The following is a 22,659-nucleotide window of genomic DNA, read 5'->3' as shown; positions in this document are numbered from 1 at the left end:
TGAACGGGGCCAGATCCACGGCTTTCTAGTGAGGATGGGAGAGGGGACATGAGACATGTGGCTTTCATTGTCCAGACTGCATTTTATGAGACTGTACAAAACTCAAGGGCTATGACAGACACAGATGGTCCTAATGATGAAGACTGCACTCCACATGTACATCTAAAGCATGAAATGGTACCTGAGTGAAAGTGAAAGTGAAAATCGCTCAGTCGGGTCCAACTCTTTGTGACCCTATGGACTATACAGTTCATGGAATTCTCCAGGCCAGAATACTGGAGTGGGTAGCATTTCCCTTCTTCAGGGGATCTTCCCAACCCAGGGATCGAACCCAGGTCTCCTGCATTGCAGGTGGCTTCTCTACCAGCTGAGCCATAAGGGAAGCCCACAAGGGAAGATGCTGATATACATGGCTGTCTCTTCGCTTGCTTGGGCTGATGCCGATCAGCTAACATGGTATCATTCCTTCCTTCTTAGCTTATAATGCTTTTATTATTTTCCTGATTATAAAAATAGTGAGTGCTCACCATAAAACTGGCTTCCCTGGTGGCTCAGTGGTAAAGAATTTGCCTGCTAATGAAGGAGACTTGGGTTAGATCCCTGGATCGGGAAGATCTCCTGGAAAAGGAATGGCAACCTACTTGCCTGGGAAATCCCATGGACAGAGGAGCCTGGTGGGCTACAGTCCATGGGGTTGCAAAAGAGTTGGACATGACTAAGTGACTAAATAGCAACAACATCATAAAATTGGGCATATATATGAGAATCCCTTACGGTAGTATGATCCAGTGTGTGTGTGTATACTAAGTTGCTTCAGTCATGTCCAACTCTTTTGTGATCCCCATGGACTGTAGCCCACCAGGTTCCTCTGTCCACAGGGTTATTGTGGCAAGAATACTGGAGTAGGTTGCCTTGCCCTCCTCCAGGGGATCTTCCTGACCCAGGGATCGAACCCATGTCTCTTATGTCTCCTGCACTGGCAGGCAGGTTCTTCACCACAGTACCACCTGGGAAGCCCAGCTTAGTCTGGAGGTACCTGCTATTACAATTTCCCCTCACTCATTATTTTCCTAGGCTTGAGGCACTGGGAAATAGTGCAGTTGGTTAGTTACGGAACTCAGTCTTTGTTATGTGCAGTCTTATAGGTTACATCACATACTACTAATATGAAGTCAATATTGTACATAGAAGTCACTGTTTTGCACATCAGTATCTACAGCTGCTTGTTGGAATGGTGGGGCTCCATTTCTGAAAAGCTCTTTAGTGTACACTTCATGGTAGTGAACTGTGTTGCAATAGATTTTAATTTTTTGCTCCCAAAACACACAGTATGAAATGTGAAGGTTTATCTTAAGAGTAGAAAATAAAAGTGATAAGAATGTGAGAAGCAGTCTACCTCAGAAATGTCTTACTCCTGAAGAAACAATGGATTTTTTAATAGTAAGAAGTTTTTTAAACATACAACTTATTCATTCTACAGGAGAACACAGTGTATATATTTTATATTCACAAAAATGTCTATATTTAGCAAATAAAATACACATACACACATCTGTATCCTGTTTTTTCTCTAAGTGTGTTTCACATGTAGTTAACTATTTTAAGTGTTCTTTAATGGACAATCGTGTCAATTCGCCTAAAATTTACCAATTCTTCAAAAGCCCCATTAAGTTTTACCTCCACTACAAGCATTCAATGATAGCCTATTTATTACTTCTGAGGAATACAATAATAAGTTCTCTAAATGCCTTTACCAGTATCTAGTCTGTTTTTCCAAATCACCTTGGTGGAACGATTTCTCTCAAACATGGCACCAACAACATCACTCCCCAGCTCAGTACACCTTCCATGGTTCCCTGCTGGCTACACGACCAAGTGCACACTTCTTGGTCTGGCTTCACTAGTCCAGACCTTTCCCCTTTACACCAGCTGTATTTCCACCAAACTTAACCTTCTGTGCCTTTACTTCAACTCTCCCGCTCGGCCCCTGCACCTTACGTGCCCCCCCCCGCCCCGCCCTGCCCCTGCCCAAGCATCCTGCCTGGGATCCTAATATCACTGCGTTTTCCTTTCCTCCTTGATGATAGTTATTTGTGTACACGTCTTTCCTCTGGATTAGGCTATAAATGCTTTAAAGCCAGGATACACAAGTTCAGTTCAGGGCAGCAATGTGTATCCTGCGCTCCATGAAGTGGCAGGTATACATAGAAGACATCATGCAACACGGATGTCAGCACGGGCTCTGCCTCATGGACTAGGCTCTGATAGGTAATCTCTAAAGTGACAAGAGTATGCAGATAGCAGAGGAGGCATAGCGCAGCAGGGTACATCTAGGCAATTTTAGAAAGGTGGGTGTTTCCACCCACAAAGAGATGGGTTTGCCTCTAGAGATATGAGGATAAACACCATTAACAGCCTTACAAAGTATGACAGGAGGCTTAAAAACCCAGTGAGATTTAACATCTGTACCAAGGTGGTCTTTGGTTATTCTTCCAACTATTTATACTACTCTGAAGTTTTCCATGTATAATTATGTCTCTCACCTACTCTTCGTGACCACGTGGACTGTAGGAGCCCACCAGGCTCCTTTGTCCATGGGATTCTCCAGGCAAGAATACTTGAGTGGGTAGCCATTCTCTTCTCCAGGGGATCTTCCCAACCCAGGGACTGAACCTGGGTCTCCTGCATTGCAGGTGGATTCTTAACTGTCTGAGCTACCAGGAAAGCCCCAACTAGAACGTAAACTTTTGGAAAGCAGAATTCATGTACACACTTCTTGAATGTCTCAAAGCCCTCTCAATACTTTGAATATCTCAAAGTATGGGGTCTAACATAGTGGACATTTTATCAACCTTAAATCCACCCTCAGAGTTGTGTGCGCAGTGCTGAAAGGCAATTCAAACATCTGGTAGAAGAATGAATCAACGCTGAGTCAAGACAAAAACTGAAAGGACCAGCATATTTTGCAGGAACGTTCTGGATTAGTGATTTTGCCTCTAGAACAATTTTATTTGCTGTTAAAAAAGCAATTTAAAGTAATCTGTTTCCAAATGTCATATTTTAGAATACTTATGTCTGTCAATAATGGGGTAATCAGCAGTAAAATAACAAGCATGGATTTTTCAGCTACGATAATTGGATTTGTCTTTCAGAACTGCTTGTACATCAGGATTGTTAATCAATGGATGACATTTCCAGCAGACCAGTTGGCCCTGTCTCTCCAGTCTCTGCTGAACAGGACAGTCATCTGTGGCCTGAAATGGCATCTTCTCTACAGGGAATAAATGTGGTGTGATGACCAATGTAGAAGCTGAGCCAAAGAAATGGAAAGGAAGAGGAATGAAGGTGGAAAAGTTAGCACCGCTCTTTATCAAAGTTATAGCAAACCCGAGCTAGGCGTCTTGTGTTTATTTGAGGGAGGAAACAAGAGACGTATGTGAGTGTGCTTGTATAAATGATTGTTTGAACTGGGCAAGTAAAGGGGAAGGGGAAGGGTTCTTTTGTAAAAGGATCCATTCCAGTGAGAAAAATGGAGTCCCTCTTCACTAAAAAGAGAGAAGAAGGAAAGACTGCAAATACTAAGGGAAAGCTAGGTAGCTATAGATATCTAAAAAAGAAGAGTGTATGTGGTGAAGTCAGACAGCAAAAAGGATCACATAAAAGAGACAATGGAGAAGATGAAGTAGAAAATCCTAACAGGAATGTATTTAAGTCAAACTCTCGGAGGTTTCACTGTAGGCTTTTGCTGGGATGCTAACCCATGCTGTCTCCTGCATTCCACCCACCTTCGTGGTGGTGGTGATGGTGAAATATATGACTCACGTTATCAATGTTAACCTTGAAATGTTATTGCCTATAATTCCGCTCTTCAGTTTTAGGGTCTGACTATCAATATCATTTGCCCTGAGATGACAAGCACCAACAGAGCATCAGACAAGGGACAGTCAGCCTCATAACAGCCTAATAAAGTATATGCAATCCTTGAAACACTACATATTCTAAGTTACTATATCTAGGGAGAAGGGGTGAATGTACAACGATGCTCTAAAAAGTATGTGAATCCCCAAAGTCAACTGATCCTGCCAGAGACCCATATTTCACATTTGTCTTCTTGTTTTGGAAACCTAACTCCTCCTGGCCTACAATGAAAAAGCAGGTCTCTTACATCAGTCTGGGTATGTCGCTGACAGCCACCGTCCCATCCTGGGTCTCACTCTCTCCATCTTCCTCCTCTTCATCACTGCTTTCTGACTCCTCACTGGAGGAGGAGTAATCTGTTACCTTCTTCAGTGGGCGGTTTGTTTCTTCAATCCGAAGTTCTCTTAATTCTTTGGCCAACGCCGTCAGATCCTACAAAAGAAAAGTTTGTCCAGCAGATATGACATAAATATGAGCAAAACACTATCTCTTAGCAAGCTTAAGCAACAAGAAAAAAAAAAGAAAAAAGCTCTCTATAGAACCATTACAAACATAGTTACTGCATGAAACCAAGAAAACGATGTTTGTAGCGTGGAGAGACTAGAAAAGAAAGATGGAATAAATTTAAACTTTGTTTACAACCAATTGCTTGACTAGACTGAGACTGCTGGGTTCTGAATCTGCACATGTATATATGTGTCTGTGTGCTGTGTGTGCACACATATATACAGACTCTGGGTTCATTTTGGGAAGGTGAAGTTGGTCACCCACCCTCAGAGTTAATGGGAAAATACACAAGATTAGAAACAATTTCCCAGTATTTCAGGATTGCTGCCCGAGCCACAGTCATGGCCTCTTCCTCATTATGATTGCTACTGTACCAAAATCTAGCATCAGTCACAGAACAGAGCAATTCCCAAGGTTCCAGCTACTAAATGACTCATTTGGTGTGTCATCATTCCCTGGAGAGCCGAGGCACCATGTCAAAAAATGGCCCACCCCAAAGCCCAGTGCCACTGAAAGTGATAGCCACAGAGCTGAGTTCATCAAGAGGAACAACAAGATAAAACAACAAACAAACAAAAACAAACAGAAAAAGAATTCTTTTCTAGAATGATAGGTGTTTCAGTTTCTTTTGTTTTAAATTGCAGTCAACTGGCAGAAATCCTGGCAAAGAATACAGAAATGAATGTGCAAATGCCAAAAGGAAGAGGTAAAATTTCAGGTTTCCATGAGTATGATGAAACCTTTAGCCTTATGGATGTGATGAGGTGGTATTTAGTCACCAGGCACATGGCAGGCAGTGTGCTGAAGATCTGACTACCTCTTAATTTACATGCTTTCAGAGCAATGCAGAGGGAAGCAGTTCTGCAAAAGCGTGGCCGCTCTATTTACATGGGTTAAACTGCCCTTGGCACACAGCATGCACATCAAGAGAAAGCAATTTGACATCAGTCTTACCATTTCTCCCTATATTAGTGACCCATGTGGGAATCAGAGCATTCAGTGAGAGACAGGGCATTAGGGAGAAAGAAACTCATTTGAAAATACTAAATCCCACAGTTTTCTTAAGGCCATATTCTCTCTTTATTTTAATCCAAAAATGTATCTGTCCAATTTGTCTGATGTAAGGTCAGAGTAATACAGATGATGTAAATAACATCTGATCATCTATCCTAGTACGTTAGAAGAAAAACTGTGATAAATATGTGTAAGTAAATTATACATATAATTTTATTTTGAGAAGACAACAGATCATCCTGTTTCTTTACTGTTGCCTATATGTCAGGCATTGATATATTGGTTAAGACTAAGGGCAGAAGATGGTTCATGTTTTTCATGGTCAAAATTTAGGAAGCTAAGTGAAGAATTTATTTCTAATTTCATAAAAATCAAAGGGACAGCAATGACAACTTCAACATTTGCTCTGTAGTCATTTGAATGGAAGCCCTTGGAAAAGGGAAGCTTCTGAAAATTCAAATTGTGCATTTTCCACACCAACATGCTCCCTGGGCTTTTACACACATGCATAGAGCCACGGCCTCACTGTCAGTGGAAAGATTTATCCCATCCATGAAAATGGAAACAAAATTGTATTAAAAAGACTCAAAAGATGTTTGAATATAGTGTACACCATTGATGAGGAGAAAAATTATGGCATAGAATTTTATGTAAATTTATTATTGGTTTCTTTGGCAATGAGCCAAAATTCAAAACGCTAATATTCAGATTTCAGCTTTTTACCTCTTATTTCCTCTTAACAATTGCCAATGTTTACCAAATTGAGGAGAAATGAAAGGTATTATACCCTTGAGCACACTGAGAAAATACAGTTTAGATATTTGTTAAGGCAATTAATGAAAAAGGACACTGTAATCCTCTAAACCAATAAAATAATAAAAAATTGGATACATTTATTTTGTTCTCTGTTAGGACCCTGTTATGTCTCATCAAAGACTATATCTAGTATTTAAAATGCACTTATTAAAACTTTTTATTGTAACTTAAAGAGAGAATATGGTTTAAAAGAGTTTATTTCTAATGTCAATAATTCTGAATAAAATATAATAATACTAACTTTTATTTATTTAAATTAATAATTCATTTTCCCCATGGGTTGGTTTTCCTTATTGCTGACGTTTCCAAACAAGACAATTAAGATTTTAAAAAATCAAAACTATTTAGAAACATTTAGCTGGTCCAAAGCTCACTGATTTAAAGAAACTCTCAACTGTTAAAATGACCTAAATTTCTCCAAACACTGTATTTAGGAACACTTTAAAGCTCTGACATGCTTTATAATTTCACTTTTAATTAGAGGTTTTTTTTTTTGGTTTCTGTGTTATTAAAATGTTATTTTTCCTGAAGCATTGCAAATAATTGCAATTTCCTTTTAAGTTTAATTGGTAATAGCATGGTGGGTGAGACATATATAAAAATCCCACGGTAACAATAATGGGTAACTCGAAACTAACACTCCAGCCAAAAAAAAATTTAATCTTCCATTGCCCATAGTCTATACGTTTAGTTGAAGATTTGTTCTTTATTCATCTATCCTGGAGAAACTTACAATAGTAAAGTTATAGGAAACAAACATGATCTAAAATTGACACCATTGGGTTCAGATCCATTTTCGTACATTTTATTTTCTGACAATACCCATTTTCTCCATGTAATGAGTTTTTGTGGTAATTTATTGCTTGACTGTCACAAGCCTGGAGCTAAAAAGTATTAAAAAAAGAGAAAAAGGGTGCTATTTACTATGAAAATATTTGAGAATATATAACTGAAAAAGAAATATGGCAAAAGGGTAAGTTTTCTGACTACAGAGTACAGATAGTTAAGGGGTTGTTACTGAAACATTTCTTTTATGCAACACTTTTTAGAATCAGTTTGGTATAATTTTTCTTTCAAAAAGTTTACTTAATCTGACAATTATGCATACCCTGCTTTAAAAGGTGCTCTTTTAGGTATCTTTTTTAAAACAATATAGTTTATGAAAATCAGTTCAATTTTTTAAACAATTAAAATACTAGTTAAAAGTTTTAAAGTTGGTCTTCCTTTAAAATGTACTTATTTTTATTTTTGGCTGTGCTGACTCCTCGTTAGAGCATGCAGGCTCTTTGTTGCCCTGAGGCATGTGGGATCTTAGTTCCCAGGGATAAAACCCACATCCCTTGCACTGGAAGGCAGATTCTCAACGACTGGACCACCAGGGAAGTCTTGGTCTTTTCTTTACATTTTAAAATAATTATTTCATTTTTAGGAAGTGTGAAGATATGACTTGGGGAGGTCACTTGTCATCAGTATCTTCAACTGGGGAAAAAAAGGTTTGGACACCTGTTATTGATCCAGTTCTGTCCAATCTATATATGTGCTCTGCCAATTGTCAGATTTCTACATACTAACGAAAAAAATGCTGGTAAAGCCAGTGTTTGCTTTTGTATCTAATCTTCATGACAACTGTTTAATTGTGCTAAAGTGAAAAGAGTATTTATTTTGGAAGGTGTATTCAATAATCAGACTACTCTGCACAATCTCATACTGCATTAGGAAGGAATGCCAAGTGAATGGACTCTCTCCCAGACTGACTTTTATAAGAACTCAAACCATTAAATTAGCAATAAGAAGCAATTATGTCCTTGGCATTTTCAGAGTGCTCATTTCAATCTTGGGTTATCTACATGGCACATCAGTCACTGGAGACTGGAGAAGCCATATCAAAACCTAGGAATGAAGACAGGAGAGAGAGTTAAGTTTTTTCCATTGCGGCGCCATTGACATTTGGGGTGGTAATTCTCTATCGCAGTTTATTTTCCTGTGCGTTGTAGGACGCTTAGCAGCATCTTTCTGCTCCACACACAACATGCCAATAGCACTGCTTCCCATGTCCTTGTGACTTGAGACAATCAAAACTGACTCTCGTGCATACTCAGTTGTGTCCGACTCTTTGCAACCCCAGGTACTGTAGCCCGCCAGGCTCCTCTGTCTATGGGATTTTTCAGACAAGAATACTGGAGTGGGTTGCCATTTCCTCCTCCAGGGAATGTTCCTGATTCAGGGATTTAACCCATGTCTCCTGCACTGGCAGGCAGATTCTTTACTGCTGAGACACCAGGGAAGGTCCCCCAAACTGACTCTAGACTTTGTAAAGGTCTCCTAAGAGGAGGGCAGCTGGGGGATAGTCATTCCTCGCTGAGGACCACCAGGTGATGTAGAACCAAGGAATCCCATATTTTCAGTGCTTGGGATCAGCGATACTCAAGGATAGAGTTATAAGAATCACCTTGAGGGCTTTTCCCAATCATCTATCGCTCTAAGATTTTGGTGCACGGCTTACATCCTCTCAATTACTTATCCCTCTGTTTCCTACCTCTCATCTCTGCCTATGTGCTAGAGTATCTCTGCATCAATGTGCTAGAGTATCCTGAAATAAATAAAGCAATTTTTAAAAGCCCCAAATAGCCTGGGTTAACCAGACGAAATCCATAGAGTCCTTTCCCTCACGACAGCCACCTCCAAGCCAATTTCTGGACTCCTAAGAGGAAACCTTGAGTTGTGCGCACACACAACTATTTTATTGGTAGCCTGAGCACCAGAACTGTGTGGGAGAAGGTTGATAAAAGCTGTGATGATCCCTGTCCTTCTCACTCTCATGAAGACGAGGGGCAAGGCTGCAGCACAGAGCAATTCAAAACAATTCCCTTTTATCTTTCTATAAATGCACCCACACGCTGTGGACACGTGGAGTCTTATTCTTTTGTGAACAGTAATTCTTCACTATGAAAACTTTCTAAGTCACTCTGAATGGTAAGGTGGTCATAATTCTGAAAAAGTGAGGCTTTTTGGTAAAGACCAGACACATAGAAACATGCTTTTCCCACCAAAATAGTCCCATGCCTCAGGCCTTGCCTTTATATAGCATTTCACATTTCAGAAAATGCTCTTGAACACACACGATCTTGCGGGAACCTAAACAATCTTGTGAGTGAGGCAAGGCAGGTGCTTTTATCCCCACTGTACAGATGAGGAAACTGTAACCCAGAGAGTTTGAGATTGGCCCCACCAGTTATTTACTGCGGGAGCCAGAATTTGAACGCAGCTCGTTGACCCCAAAGCCAGTGCTTTTTCCATGTCATTTCACAAAAATGGTGCTCAGCAGAGTTCAGCCTGAAAGCCATAATGCTAGTCTTCAGATTTCATGCAATTGGACTCTTTGCAGAAGGCCTGTCTCTTTCAAAACAACTCCACTATGCTGTATTCATGCACGTCTGAAAAAGAGCAGCGAGGCAGTCATCCTTCTTAGCAAGCTACCTACGATCGGCAAAACCATATATTTTTCTAACGGAAAAATGTCTCCACCGATAAGGAAATAAAGTTACTTAACTGGTCAGGATTCATTAACTAAAGTTGATGTTGCTGCTGATGCTGTAGTTAATGTCCCACAAAATTAATCTAACAATACCCAGTGACTCCTTGTTCACAAATCACACTCTATAAATTTGGACGGCCCTAGAAAAAGATGTCTCTTTTTTCTGTTAGTAAAATCACCATCCCCTAGCCAGGCTGGCGAGTATAGGTGAAGAGCTCAGGATTTGCTACCCGAAGATATTAGAATGAGAAACTGCCAATATCAAAGCGCTAACGCATATCTTCAGCCAGACTGGAACACTTGAAAAGTGACATTTTGGCTTAGGAGGAAGGTCTCTGGAGGTTTAAATGGTGTCAGAGGCATGCAGGCTGGCTTTTGTGGGAGGGATTCTCCTCCCAGCAGATCACTCTGAAGGAATGAAGTTTGAACTGCGATCCGATTGGCCACCTTTCTGAATATCAACCTCAGGAAGTCAGTTTATATTCACATCTTGTAAAAGCATGACCAAGAAAAGATAATACTAACCTCATCTATAGCTTTCTTATAGCTCTGAGATAAGAGGAACCCAATCCAGAAGAATCCACGGGAGGGGAAAAGACCAGAAGAAAGGCAGCAGGTTAAACACAAAATGGGAATGGTTAGTACACAACTAATAAAGGCAAAGGGAAAGGAGAACCTCTACCCAGAACAGTGTCAATTCCATTCATTGATACCCTCACTGTACTTCCTTATTTTTAAAGATAAAAACAACAAAATATCTTCCCATTCATTTCATAGAAAAGACTCTTGAAAAATTCAGATAAAACAAGTGGATAGTAAGTCATCCCAAATAAATTTCCAACTTTGAAATTATAGCCTCCAAGCTCTTTTTTATTTCTTTTAGGCTATCTGGGGTCTGATGTGTTACAGCAACGAAGCTAGATTTCAGGTTGTCAGGTCCTCTATGAGATCATGCTTATCAAGTTTTGGTCCAGACAGTACAGTCCCAGAGCAGCAGAAATGTTGCAATATTAATTCATATGGAAAATAATGTGGAGAAAAGGCCAGAATATTTAAGAGAAATCCACAGAAAGTGCCCAAATATTAACTGCTAGTTTCAACATCTCTTTGCCAAAGCTGCTGAGTAGAAATCATGGAATAATAGGAGTTATTTCTCTTCCTGTTATGCTTTCTAACATAGTGCTGCTGCTGCTAAGTTGCTTCAGTCGTGTCCGACTCTGTGTGATCCCATAGGTGGCAGCCCACCAGGCTCCTCTGTCCCTGAGATTCTCCAGGCAAGAATACTGGAGTGGGTTGCCATTTCCTTCTCCAAACATAGTGCTAATGATCAGCAAAATATCCAAAGGTAGAAAAGCAATCCTGAATCAGTTCAGTTCTTTCCTAATCAGGTATGACTTCCTTCCAGATGCTTCTAGCACCTGTTCTTAATAAACTCAACATTCAGAGTCATGAGCGCATCCCCAACTACTTTACCCCGTGGGTTCTCTGGTGAATGAAAAGAGCTCAAAACTCTTTTGAGAAAAAAGCACTCACAGCTGGGCGACTTGGTCGGGTAATTTCCCTGGATTCTTCTGGTTTCACCTTGGAGGGCTCATGGGAGAGCACAGGTGATCCTTCCGACTTACTGTTGGCTAGAGGAAAGAACAGAGGGCCAAGAAAGATAATGACCATCAGAAGGTGCTGGAGTTCTGTGGTGAGTCATCCTTGAGATGACTCATCGGACACCTCACTCACTCAGACAAATCCTGAAGCACATCTGTGAAAAAACAGTAAATGTTCAGGCAAACAAAATCAGCCATACACATTTAGGCTTGTCACCTGGAAGTCACTAGGAACAATAGGAAAAACTAAAAAAAAAGGAAAAACTAGCAAGCGCCACCATTTACTGAGCATCAGTGTCAGGCCATGGTTAGTGGTAAACACCTTTTAATGTCAATTGTCTCACTGAATCCTTGCTGTAACCCAATGGCGTGACACTGGTTTCCTATTTCACAGTTGAACACAGAGAAGTAACACAACTAGCCCAAGGTCACACTGAAATTATGGGCAGAGCTGGGATTCTGTCTGATTTTTCAAAGTCCTATTCTCAATTATCCTGTTAAACCAGCGTCTGAGTTATTCTATGTTTGAGTTTTTCTTTTACCACTTACCCATCAGGATAAGTGATTTTGATGAAATGCTGTGGAAAAAAAGAAACTTGTTTTACTTGGGGGAATGATTTTTAAATGGGCCAGGGGGAGGGGAGGATGAGTTAGTTGTCTGGGTCCTTTAAGGAAGAAAGAATGAGGTGAGGCAGGGAAGGACAGTTGGGTGATAAAGGGGATGTGCCCTGGAATAGAGCAAGGGTTGGGGGAGGGCTGCTACAGAGTGAAGAGCATCTCTCTGATTTATGAGCTTACAGGTTAGAGAAGAAGCAATCTCAGGTGGGAGATACTCTTTGGTTTGGTTTCAAAGTGGTTTTTCCTGGGTAGGGACACAGCAGGGTAAGACACACTAGCTTTTAACCCAGAAAAACTAGAGGTCAAAGGGAAGAAGTTAAGAATTGAACCTGAACCAGATCAGAGAATTCAAATGATATGCTTAAGTTTGGATTTTCTTTAGCATTTGCTCTAATGAAACATATTATTTTTTATGAACAGAAAAAAAGGTAAGAGAATGGCACTTTTCTAAAGTTAGTAAGTCTATATCTGGATCAAAGCAACAGAAGCCTACACAGTTCTGGGTTGTCATGGATGTCAGAAGATTTTAAGAAGAGGCAGCTGCAGGCCAGTCCCACCCCAGTTCAGAGACACAGCACAGTATGTCTGACATTCACCTTTTCTTTCTTTTTTTTTTTAATTTTATTTTTAAACTTTACATAATTGTATTAGTTTTGCCAAATAGACATACAGTGAGTTTACTTAAAAAAAATTAGGAGGTAAAGAATGATTGTGTCTAATGAAGAGGCTAAGAAAGAATAAAGAACTGGTGCTTTTCATCAGGCAGAGTATTAAGTGTTTTCAAATTGCGCTTAAAAAAATCCCAGCCTTCATTACTTGGAAGCAAAATTATCTTCTGAAGAAGGTTTATGCAGAAAGGGTACATTTTGATTAGCTAGAAACAATAGGTTGTCATGTATAATTAGCTGGACACATTAATGTTTTTCACAAGCTTCCTCATTACTGAAATCTAAACAATGAAGGATGACTTGAATTAAATGGTCAGAGAGGTTAATTTTTACCTCACTAATAGGAATAACCAGAAGGGTCAAGTATATTTTTTAAAGTCAAAGATTTTATATCTTCTCTCCAGTGCATATTTATTCTACATTAGCCTTTATTAACGTTTAGTTTGAGAAATACCTTGTATTCTGAACACTGTTGACATAAGGGAAGAGGATACTTGTGGGTCATGGAACTCGAACTAAGCAGTCAAACAGAAATGGAAACTGAGCTGTCTGATGACTACATTTTCAAATGAGACCATCTCATCTCAGTATTCTGCCATCTCCCTGGAGAATTCTGGTATCTGCAATTAGAAAGGACTGGGTCCACACTGATGTCACACACGTGACTGGGGATGGTGGCCCACTGCCCTAAGGAGACTGAAGCCGAGTGGAGTTAAGGGGCTTCTCGGCATCACACAGTGGTGGCCACACCAGGACCAGGAGTCACAGAAGTCAGGAAGTAATCTGATGTCTTGTCCAGAGAAGCCGTCCTGGAAAGGCAGGGGAAAGCTTTACCTCGAACCCGGGTCCGCTCGCTGGATCCTGCTTGTGACCCAGGCTGAGAGCCTCCTTGGGAGCTGGGCTGGGAGCTGGGGGTGCTGGAGCTGGAAGAACTGCCACTGCTCGTCCTCTGCAAGGGGCTCTCCAAGACGGGCTCAGTTCTCCGGAGGTCGGGGTTGCTGTAGGGAAGCGATGCACGGGGCTTATATTCTCAACAACTGGAGGCTGGTAGACACAAGTGTAGTCCAGTCCCACCCCCCGTACAAAGGGATGAAGACAGTGCCTATGTGACCTTGCATTAAAGGGGTCAATGTTAATGACAGTCATGCTGTCTTCTGTGGAGCTCCTGGCCAGATTCCTCGTCTGGACAGGATGAATTCTTGACCCAACTCTTGGGTAATCTCACATCAAACATATTAGCTCTGAAATGGTGAATCTTCAAAGGAGGCTGGCTCTGAAACCTCTTTTCCTATGCTCATTGTAAAACAGTAGAGAATATTAAAAGATAAAAACAAGGGAGCAATGCATGCCATCTCTGAATCAAGAGATATTCAACTGTCTTTTACTGGATGACATATTATCTTCGAGTCTTAGGGAAAAAAAATTATTTATTTTTGCCTGCACTGGGTCTTTGTTGCTGTGTGCGGGCTTTCTCTAGCTGCAGAGCACGGGCTCCAGGGAGAGTGGGCTTCAGTGAGTTGTAGCTCAAAGGTTTAGTTGCCCTGTGGCAAGTGGGATCTTCCCAGACCAGGGCTCAAACTTGTGTCCCCTGTATTGGCAGGCAGATTCTTAACCACTGGACAACCAGGGAAGCCCGCTTCTAGTCTTTTTTCTTTTGTATGTATGGAAGCACACTGTGTATTCAACTTTGCATATTGCTTTTTTCCCCCTTTGACTGCCTTTGAGCAACTTCTAACACTTCTAAAAACAATAATGGCTGCATGCTGCTGCTACTGCTAAGTCACTTCAGTCGTCTCTGACTCTGTGTGACCCCATAGATGGCAGCCCACCAGGCTCCCCCATCCCTGGGATTCTCCAGGCAAGAACACTGGAGTGGGTTGCCATTTCCTTCAGTGCATGAAAGTGAAAAGTGAAAGTGAAGTCGCTCAGTCATGTCTGACTCTTCGAGACCCCATGGACTGTAGCCCGCCGGGCTCCTCTGTCCATGGGATTTTCCAGGCAAGAGTACTGCAGTGGAATGCCATTGCCTTCTCCGAATGGCTGCATAGTAGTCCATTATATAGGTGAATTAGTTCAATCATTCTTTTGTTATTAGGTGCTTCCAACATATTGCTGGGACACATAATACTGAAATAAACATCTAGAGGCAAACAAATATTCACTCACATCTCTCGGGGAATTGGAATTCTTGGGTGGAGGGGCATGAACTGGGGTATGCATGTGCACATATATATGTATGTGAGCATATAAACACACAGCAGGTTTTCACCACAGTGTATGAGACTATCCATCTCATTGAATTCTTACCAGTCTTTATTATGAACAGCTAACTAACTTGCAAAAAATTATATTTTGCTGTTTTAATGCAGTTTTTAAAAATTACTGTTGAGGTAGAATAATTTTTATTCACATTTATTTGTTATTCAGAATTCCTCTTCTGTGAATTACCTAAGTTCTCAGCTCACATAGCTAGTGGTATCTTTGCATTTTTAAATTTCTTGCAGGAAATCTTTATATACCTTGGCTATTACCAAAGGGAAGAATGTTTGAAAATAATTATTAAGTGCTAAACCCAAGAACAGTGTTTATCTATTGGCAGGCTAAAAGCCCCCACTGGTTATAAACGCTACTCTATTATTCACTCTCACATCTTTACTATTCCCAAAATAGTGCATTTATTCATTCACTCAGCTGGTCTATACCGGGCACTGGGTCAGACCTTTGAGATACAGTAATGAACAAGATCCAGCTCGTGTCTTCTGCCAGTGTCGCCAGACACACACAGCGGTCTTTGTTCATGCTGCGCCTGCAGTGAGCGCAGGGCAATATGGGAACATGAAGCAGACTCCAAGGCCACTTTTGGTGACCACAGGGGGTGCAGAGGCGAGGAGGCCACTGAGCAGTGGTGGTGGGAGGAGACTGAGAGGATTTTAGGATTTTGTTATAAAAATAAGCAGTATTTTCCAAGTTTCTTCTAAGCTCTTCCTTTCAAATTTATAAGCCATGCTGCTGCTGCTGCTGCTAAGTTGCTTCAGTCGTGTCCGACTCTGTGCGACCCCAGAGACAGCAGCCCACCAGGCTCCCCCGTCCCTGGGATTCTCCAGGCAAGAACACTGGAGTGGGTTGCCATGTCCTTCTCCAATGCATGAAAGTGAAAAGTGAAAGTGAAGTCGCTCAGTCGTGTCCGACTGACTCTTAGCGACCCCATGGACTGCAGCCTAGGAGGCTCCTGCGTCCATGGGATTTTCCAGGCAAGAGTACTGGAGTGGGCTGCCATTGCCTTCTCCGTTATAAGCCATAGACCTCTCCATTTTTTCCTCTAGACTTCTGTACTGCTGGGCCTAAGTGGTAATTTAGTGAGATCTGAAATTCAAAGATCCTATCCACTGCCATCCACCTGCCAAGGGAGAAACATAGGCTCCTCCATGATTTCATTGTCTTCAGTTCCCCAAACAGAATTTCACTAACAGAGTCGTCATGGTGCTATTATTTTCATGCAGTGAGCTATCACATTAAAATGTAATACTATGCTTTCATTTCTCTCTGCCCATTTTAAGAATATCAAGTGGGAACCAGGCACTCTGTGCTGTGTTGGGTGTCAGATGCTTCACATGTAAATGTGAAAATAATATGGCCCCCTCCCTTGAGACACTTGCAGTTTGGCCCGTGAAAATCTGGCCACAAAATAGCATTATTATGGCAGCAACTAAACCAAATAATTTCTTTCTGAAAACAAAAATATTTGGCTGAATTACAAAAATCCTTAAACATTGGGTTAGTGGAAGAGATGGCTGGTGATTCTGGAAAATGTAAACATATCATCATGATTTATTAATTTTGATAATATAAATGTAGATTTTATAACAATATTCACCTTTCAATTTTTTTACAGTAAAGGGGTGGCTAAGTCAACCCAGCAGTAAAAATTGACTGCAGGAAAAAGTGTCAGTAAACTTCAGGAAAACTTTCAAAATTCTTGGTATTTTTATGGCACTCCTTTGGGTAGTAATTAGCATTTAATTGATTGAGATAGATTTGGATCCATAAGAGAAAAAACCTCCCTCCTATTTTGAGAATATCTAATTATTATCTAGATAATAATTAGATATTATTAGATTATCCATAATAATATTTAGATATCTAAATATCTATAGTATATCTAATATAATATTCTAAGTAGAATAGCACGATAAACGAATGCTAATTCTGCAACATCTCACATTTCCAATATTTCATTTTTTCCAAAAAATAATCCTATTTAAATTCCTAAATAACTTCTTCCCTACTGTTCTCTTTTCATTAAACAGTAGTGGTCAGGAATTATTTATGTATAATTAATAAATTCTAAAAAAATTTTTTTTAATTACACATTAAGGGTAAGGTTTCTTGGTGGCTGTTCTCATTTTGTAGAGATGTAATGTTCTCTGTATGACAAAAAAAACAACTATTGAGAGAATGGAGTTCTGTGAGCTCCGAGGACTTTGCCTGGTTGTTGCCGTGTGGTAGCAGGATCCAGCTCTTTGCTCGAATGCAGTATTTCTTTGATCATTTAGCCAAAACCTTTCCTTAAACACCTGCCTTTGTGAGACCATGAGGGATGGGGGAGAGTCGAGGTCACAGGACAGACAGTCAAGTTACAACATAATCCTAGCAATGAGACATGCAGTGGAGCCCACAGCCAGCAAGGCAAAACTCTACACGCTGTTCGAGCATCTGTAAACGGTAGCAGCATCTGGGGAATGCAGTGTAATGCAGCCTGGAGTGGTTGGTGCTGGTGTTGGGAAAGAGAAAGGACTTGATTAAACTTCAGAGGGGTGAGCAGCGAGGCTAGGGGAACAGTCTGAGCAAAGACACAGACCTGGGTTTTCCGGGGGCTCCTTGGTATAAAGATGACACCATCCTGGCTGAGTACCAAGCCTGTGTAGGAAACCCTGCGATAGGAAGCTTCTATAGCAATTCTCTTAAAGCCAGGCAGAAAACACGGGCCTCCCAGGGCCGGCTTATGAATGACTAGTCAGGACAGAGGCAGGCTGACCAGGGAGGAGGTTGTGGCCACGTTAGATGATAAAACCTGGGCCAGGGCTGTCCTGGGATGACAGAGGTGCCAGGGCATCAGCAGAACCAGCTGGAATGAGCCTGCGTCTCTGACTGGGGCTCAGGCCTCTTTTGGTGTGAAGCTAATTGGATCCCATGAGCATTAACCCCCTGATCTGGGCTTCATTAGCACAAGTCTATTCCCCCCATCCCCCCACTGGAGCTAACCAGTGTGGGTACTGATCTTAATAGGTTGCTATTTTTGCTGCTGGAGTCTGAAATAGGGAAAATTTTTAAATGCCTTTTCTACCTCATTTATTTTTTTTGGTAAAATATGAGTGTTTTGAGAAAATGTCACACTGCCATGTTCCTCTCTTCCTTACTATGGTGTCACCTGATCTGGCCTTGGGGCCAAGGTGCCTGAGATAAATGCTCTTAGAGGGGATCAATTTCAGAACAATTCCATGAAATAATAGATTTCCTGTGTTTTTATGTATTAACCAATCCTATTCAGATCCAAATATGTAAAAACTTGAAAACATTCATATAGATTTCTTTAAATGCTAACTTTTGGTTCAGACATTTGACATACTGCAGACAATGCTGTTTGGTTTATAAAACACACAGTAAAAAGAAAATTATTCCATTTACTTGAATCACATTAAAAAGTCTAAACAGAAAATTAAGATTACAAAGTGATTTCTTGGCCCAAATATTTGGGCCAAGTCTATAATTAACTGGCTGCCTGCCCACATTCTTTTTCCTTTGTTCTCTGATGACACAGCCAATGAGAACAAACCAGCCATAAGCAGGTAGGTTTGGGATAGGCCAGAGAATCATTTTTTTTGAAATTAAGCATTCAGTCATTCAGTTTTGACTGGGTATTATTGGATTAATTAAAAATTTTTCATACTCTGAATGTATTCGCTTAATCAAATTTTAATTTGTTTTAAAAGAACACATGAATCAAAGTTAAATGTTAAAATGCATGGGAGGTTTTAAAACAGAAATTTAAAAAATGAACAAATCAAATCATAATTTAAACTCACCAGTTCACCTTGACAGTATAAGGCATTTGGGAATCCATACGGTATTGCAAAGGACAAAAATATTTAAAAGCAACCTTTTTGTGGCTTTATGGATGGGCAGTTATCTGACAAATGGTACCAAAAAATCTATAAGGACTTTATTAGAACCAATAGAAAATAGGACAATCTCTGTCTTATCACAGTAATCCCCCCACCCCTCACCACTGGTGAATCACATCATTAGCAAAGATGATGGAAACAAAAGCTTCAAAAGTGCTGTATTTGCAACAGCCGGGACATGGAAGCAACCTAAATGTCCATCAACAGATGAACAGGTAAAGAAGATATGGTACATATATACAAGGGAATATGACTCAGCTATAAACAGGAACAAAATTGGATCATCTGTACTGATGTGGATGGACCTAGAGTCTGTTCTACAAAGTGAACTAAGTCAAAAAGAGAAAAAAAATATTGTATATTAACATGTATGTATGCAATCTAGAGAAATGGTGCAGGTGAAACTATTTCAGGGTAGGAATAGAGATGCAGATGTAGAGGATGGACATGTCATGTGGACATGGGGGAGGGAAGAAGGAAGGGTAGGCTGAAATAAGGAGTAGCACTAAAATATAGACACTCCCATGTGTAAAACACATAGCCAGTGAGAAGCTGCTCCGTGGTCTGTGATGACGGACAGGGGAGGGAGGGAGGTGACATATGTACACATATAGCCGATTCATACTGTTGCACAGCAGAAACTAACACAACATTGTAAAGCAGTTCTCCTCCAATTGTGCACTGGGCTTTTCCCTCTTGAGAGGCTGTCCTGCAATCCCCAAACAGTCAAGAAGCTGGGGATGAAAAACCCCAAGAATGGGGTGACCCATCACTGCAGTGCAGCTGCGTAAGCCAGCTCAGGTGAGACCAGCAGGACAATGTTGAAGTCAAGCCATAGAATGGTGAGAAATCATAAATAGTTACTGTTTCAAGCCACCACATCTTGGCATGTTTTATTATACAACAGAGGTGAACTAAAGCCATCTCTAGCACAATAAATACACCAAATCCCGAAACGTTTCAAAATGCAATTCAATCTAGAGCTGCAGAGTCTGTGTCACATCTTTAAGTGCTGGTCACTTAGAGATATGTAATAGAAAGAAGCAGGATTGTTCTACATGGCAGAGATAGGGATTCTCCATCCCCCCTCCCCCGCAATGCTTTTGATTTTCATTGCAGGTAAATAACTATTACCGCTAAGTTCATTTCCTCCCTACCTTCTCTGTAAGCAGAAAAATGTTAGCTGTATTCACAAGATCTCCTTTCTTTGGACAAAATACAATGTTTAAGAAGTTCCAAGGGAAAAGCACATGTTTTGCAAGCCACTGACCATTTATTGGGCTTCCCTGGTGGCTCAGCAGGTAAAGAATGCACCTGCAATGCAGGGGACTTGGGTTTGATCCCTCGGTAGGGAAGATCCCCTGTTGGAGGGCATGGCAACCCATTCCAGTATTCTTGCCTGGAGAATCCCATGGACAGAGGAGATTGGCAGGCTCTAGTTCATGGGGTCGCAAAGAGCTGGACACAACTGAAGCGACTGAGCATGCATGCATGACAATTTATCAGTTATTTTGGAGCCTTAATGTCATTGAATTAGTATTTCAGAGGGAACAAAGGACTGCTTTTTATTTGACTAGAGAAAGACAATTCTCTTTCTTTTGGGTTGATAGAGGGAAAAAGACTTAAAGTTGAAATGATGCTTGATGTACAGAAACTAAAATTCTAAACGACTTATCTCATGAACACAGCCTAGAAGGCAGGGTTCAAAGGAGCAAGAAGCCCTGATAACTGGAGGCTTATTATCGCTTGGAGAGGAGGACTGGTAAAGTTCAGGCTGGCAATCCAGCCTCACATTCCTTTCGCTCCCTGGTCACAGTCCACACCAGGTGTGCTCAGTCCTGCTCACAACACCAGTTCAGCGTGAACCTGACAAGCTGCTGGACAAAAATGGCTCATTCAGAGCTTCTGTAACTGGCAACTCCACTCAGAATGCGCTAGCTTCTTTGCCCTCCAGAGATGAATGATCTTAGTACAGTTCTGTCTTATTTACAGACTGACCCCTTCCTAAGGCTTTTCATAGCATTCCATATTTTAGGATCTGTACAAATAGTCATAACCTTCATTTCCAGTCTCTCTTTCTCTTTGACTAGCAAGAGACTGTCCTCTTATGAACACAATGAAGAATAAAACAGTACCCCTAAGTTCCTTTTTATAGTCTCAACAGAGGCCATTTGCTATTTCAGCTGATCCTAAAAAGGAGTGTACTCATGAAACATGTGAGGGGAGTTTGATGAACGACAGCACCAAACAGCATCTGTTACCCCATAAAATCTGCTCTGATACTGTAAGGATATTGTTTATTTTCCAGCTTCTCTTCAGATCTCTACACCCACCAGTAGGTGGATGCAACTTCCTGATTGTAGGAATATACACAGTTGGTAAAAAATTCCAGAAGAGCAAAGAGCAACAGTGGGAGCATCACTGTATTTCAGTGATACTCCATAATGCCAGAGATGACTTCCTCAGGAGAACTAGTCCTTCTGCAATTTGCCAAACCAGGACAGCTCTGCAGCTGGTCACTATAGCATTTCTTTGCCAATCATTTTCTTTCTTTCTTTCTTTCTTTTTGGCTGTGTTGGGTCCTCATTGCTTTGCCGGGGCTCTTTCTAGTTGCGGTGAGCACGGGCTTCCCACTGTGGTAGCTTCTCTTGTTGTGGAGCGTGGGGTCCAGGCCTGCAGGCTTCCGCCGTTGTGGCTCACAGTCTCTAGAACACAGGCTCCGTAGTTGTGGTGCATGGGCTTAGGTGCCCCAAGGCATGTGGAATCTTTCCAGACCAGGTATGGCATTGAACCTGGGTCCCCTGCATTGGCAGGCTGATTCTTAACCACTGTACCACCAGGGATGTTCTCTTTGCTAGTTACTTTCTACTGTCTCAATAGTCCTCAGGGCACATTTCTTTCTTTTTAAAAAATTTATTATTATTATTTTTTAATATAAATTTATTTAAGTGGAGGCTAATTACTTTACAATATTGTGGTGGTTTTGCCATACATGGATCCGCCACGGGTGTACATGTGTAAATTGGAGTACAGTTGCTTTACAATGTTGTGTTAATTTCTACTGTACAGCAAAGTGAATCAGTCACACATACACACATATATTCTGTCTTCCTTGGATTTCCTTTCTGTTTAGGTTACTACAGAGCCACAGGGCATGTTTCTTGACCTGATGCTAAAAATCATCTCAGATCAGGCCACTTTGTTTGGCTGGCTTCATCAAAGCGTCTTTGAGGTTAATGGTCAGGGGTACCACACCCAGACTTTATTTGTAGTTTTACCCCCACATTTGAAAACCTGCCAAATAAGGTAAGCCAGATTGGCTTCTGCATTGATTCTGTGATTCATTTGCTCGTTCACGTATGAGCCCACACTACACACTGGTGTCTGTGAAAGGCTACTGAAGAAATAAAGGACTTGCCTCTGGCCCACCAAAATTTACAGTCCGGGTGGCCAGTCAACATGCCTCAGAAGGGAAAAAAGAACAAAGACAGTTTTTTAGGAAAGCAGTAATGGCAATGGCAGGTGGGGCTCTTCCCTTCACCTTATCCATCTCCCTTCCCTTACCTTGCTCTGATGGGTTGAGATCCTAGTCTGGGTCCCAGAGCACTACCATTTCCAGGAGAATTCTTCCTTGCTAATGCTGGGGATATAGAAGTTGTTCTTTGAGGCACCTGAAAGGAAACCAGAATTCAGCAATATTTTCCATAAAATAACTTCCATATGGTACTGCCTGAAATGCAGCCTACTCCTTTCCTAAGAGCCGCCAGGAGACATGGAATGATCAGAAACAGGAAAGAAAC

The 22,659-nt window shown here is 41.1% G+C and overlaps 1 protein-coding gene across 9 annotated transcripts in view; it reads right to left on the bottom strand.

The window, feature by feature from the left end:
* TNIK (TRAF2 and NCK interacting kinase) overlaps window positions 1-22,659 on the bottom strand; it is a 406,980-nt gene that overhangs the window by 35,326 nt on the left and 348,995 nt on the right. For 6 of the 9 annotated variants that reach the window (XM_070373248.1, XM_070373278.1, XM_005905573.3 and 3 more), the window contains 5 exons: window positions 22,424-22,530; window positions 13,512-13,675; window positions 11,324-11,421; window positions 10,316-10,339; window positions 4,166-4,350 (listed from right to left, as the gene is read on the bottom strand). In XM_070373248.1, the coding sequence (XP_070229349.1) occupies window positions 4,166-4,350; window positions 10,316-10,339; window positions 11,324-11,421; window positions 13,512-13,675; window positions 22,424-22,530 (578 nt within the window). The remainder of the gene's footprint in view (window positions 1-4,165; window positions 4,351-10,315; window positions 10,340-11,323; window positions 11,422-13,511; window positions 13,676-22,423; window positions 22,531-22,659) is intronic. The other 3 variants (XM_070373257.1, XM_005905574.3, XM_005905576.3) reach the window with 1 other exon arrangement.

The sequence above is a fragment of the Bos mutus genome, chromosome 1 (genome assembly GCF_027580195.1).
Source record: "Bos mutus isolate GX-2022 chromosome 1, NWIPB_WYAK_1.1, whole genome shotgun sequence".
In the NCBI taxonomy this organism is placed as follows: Eukaryota; Metazoa; Chordata; class Mammalia; order Artiodactyla; family Bovidae; genus Bos; species Bos mutus.
This window is presented reverse-complemented; position numbering and strand designations above follow the sequence as displayed.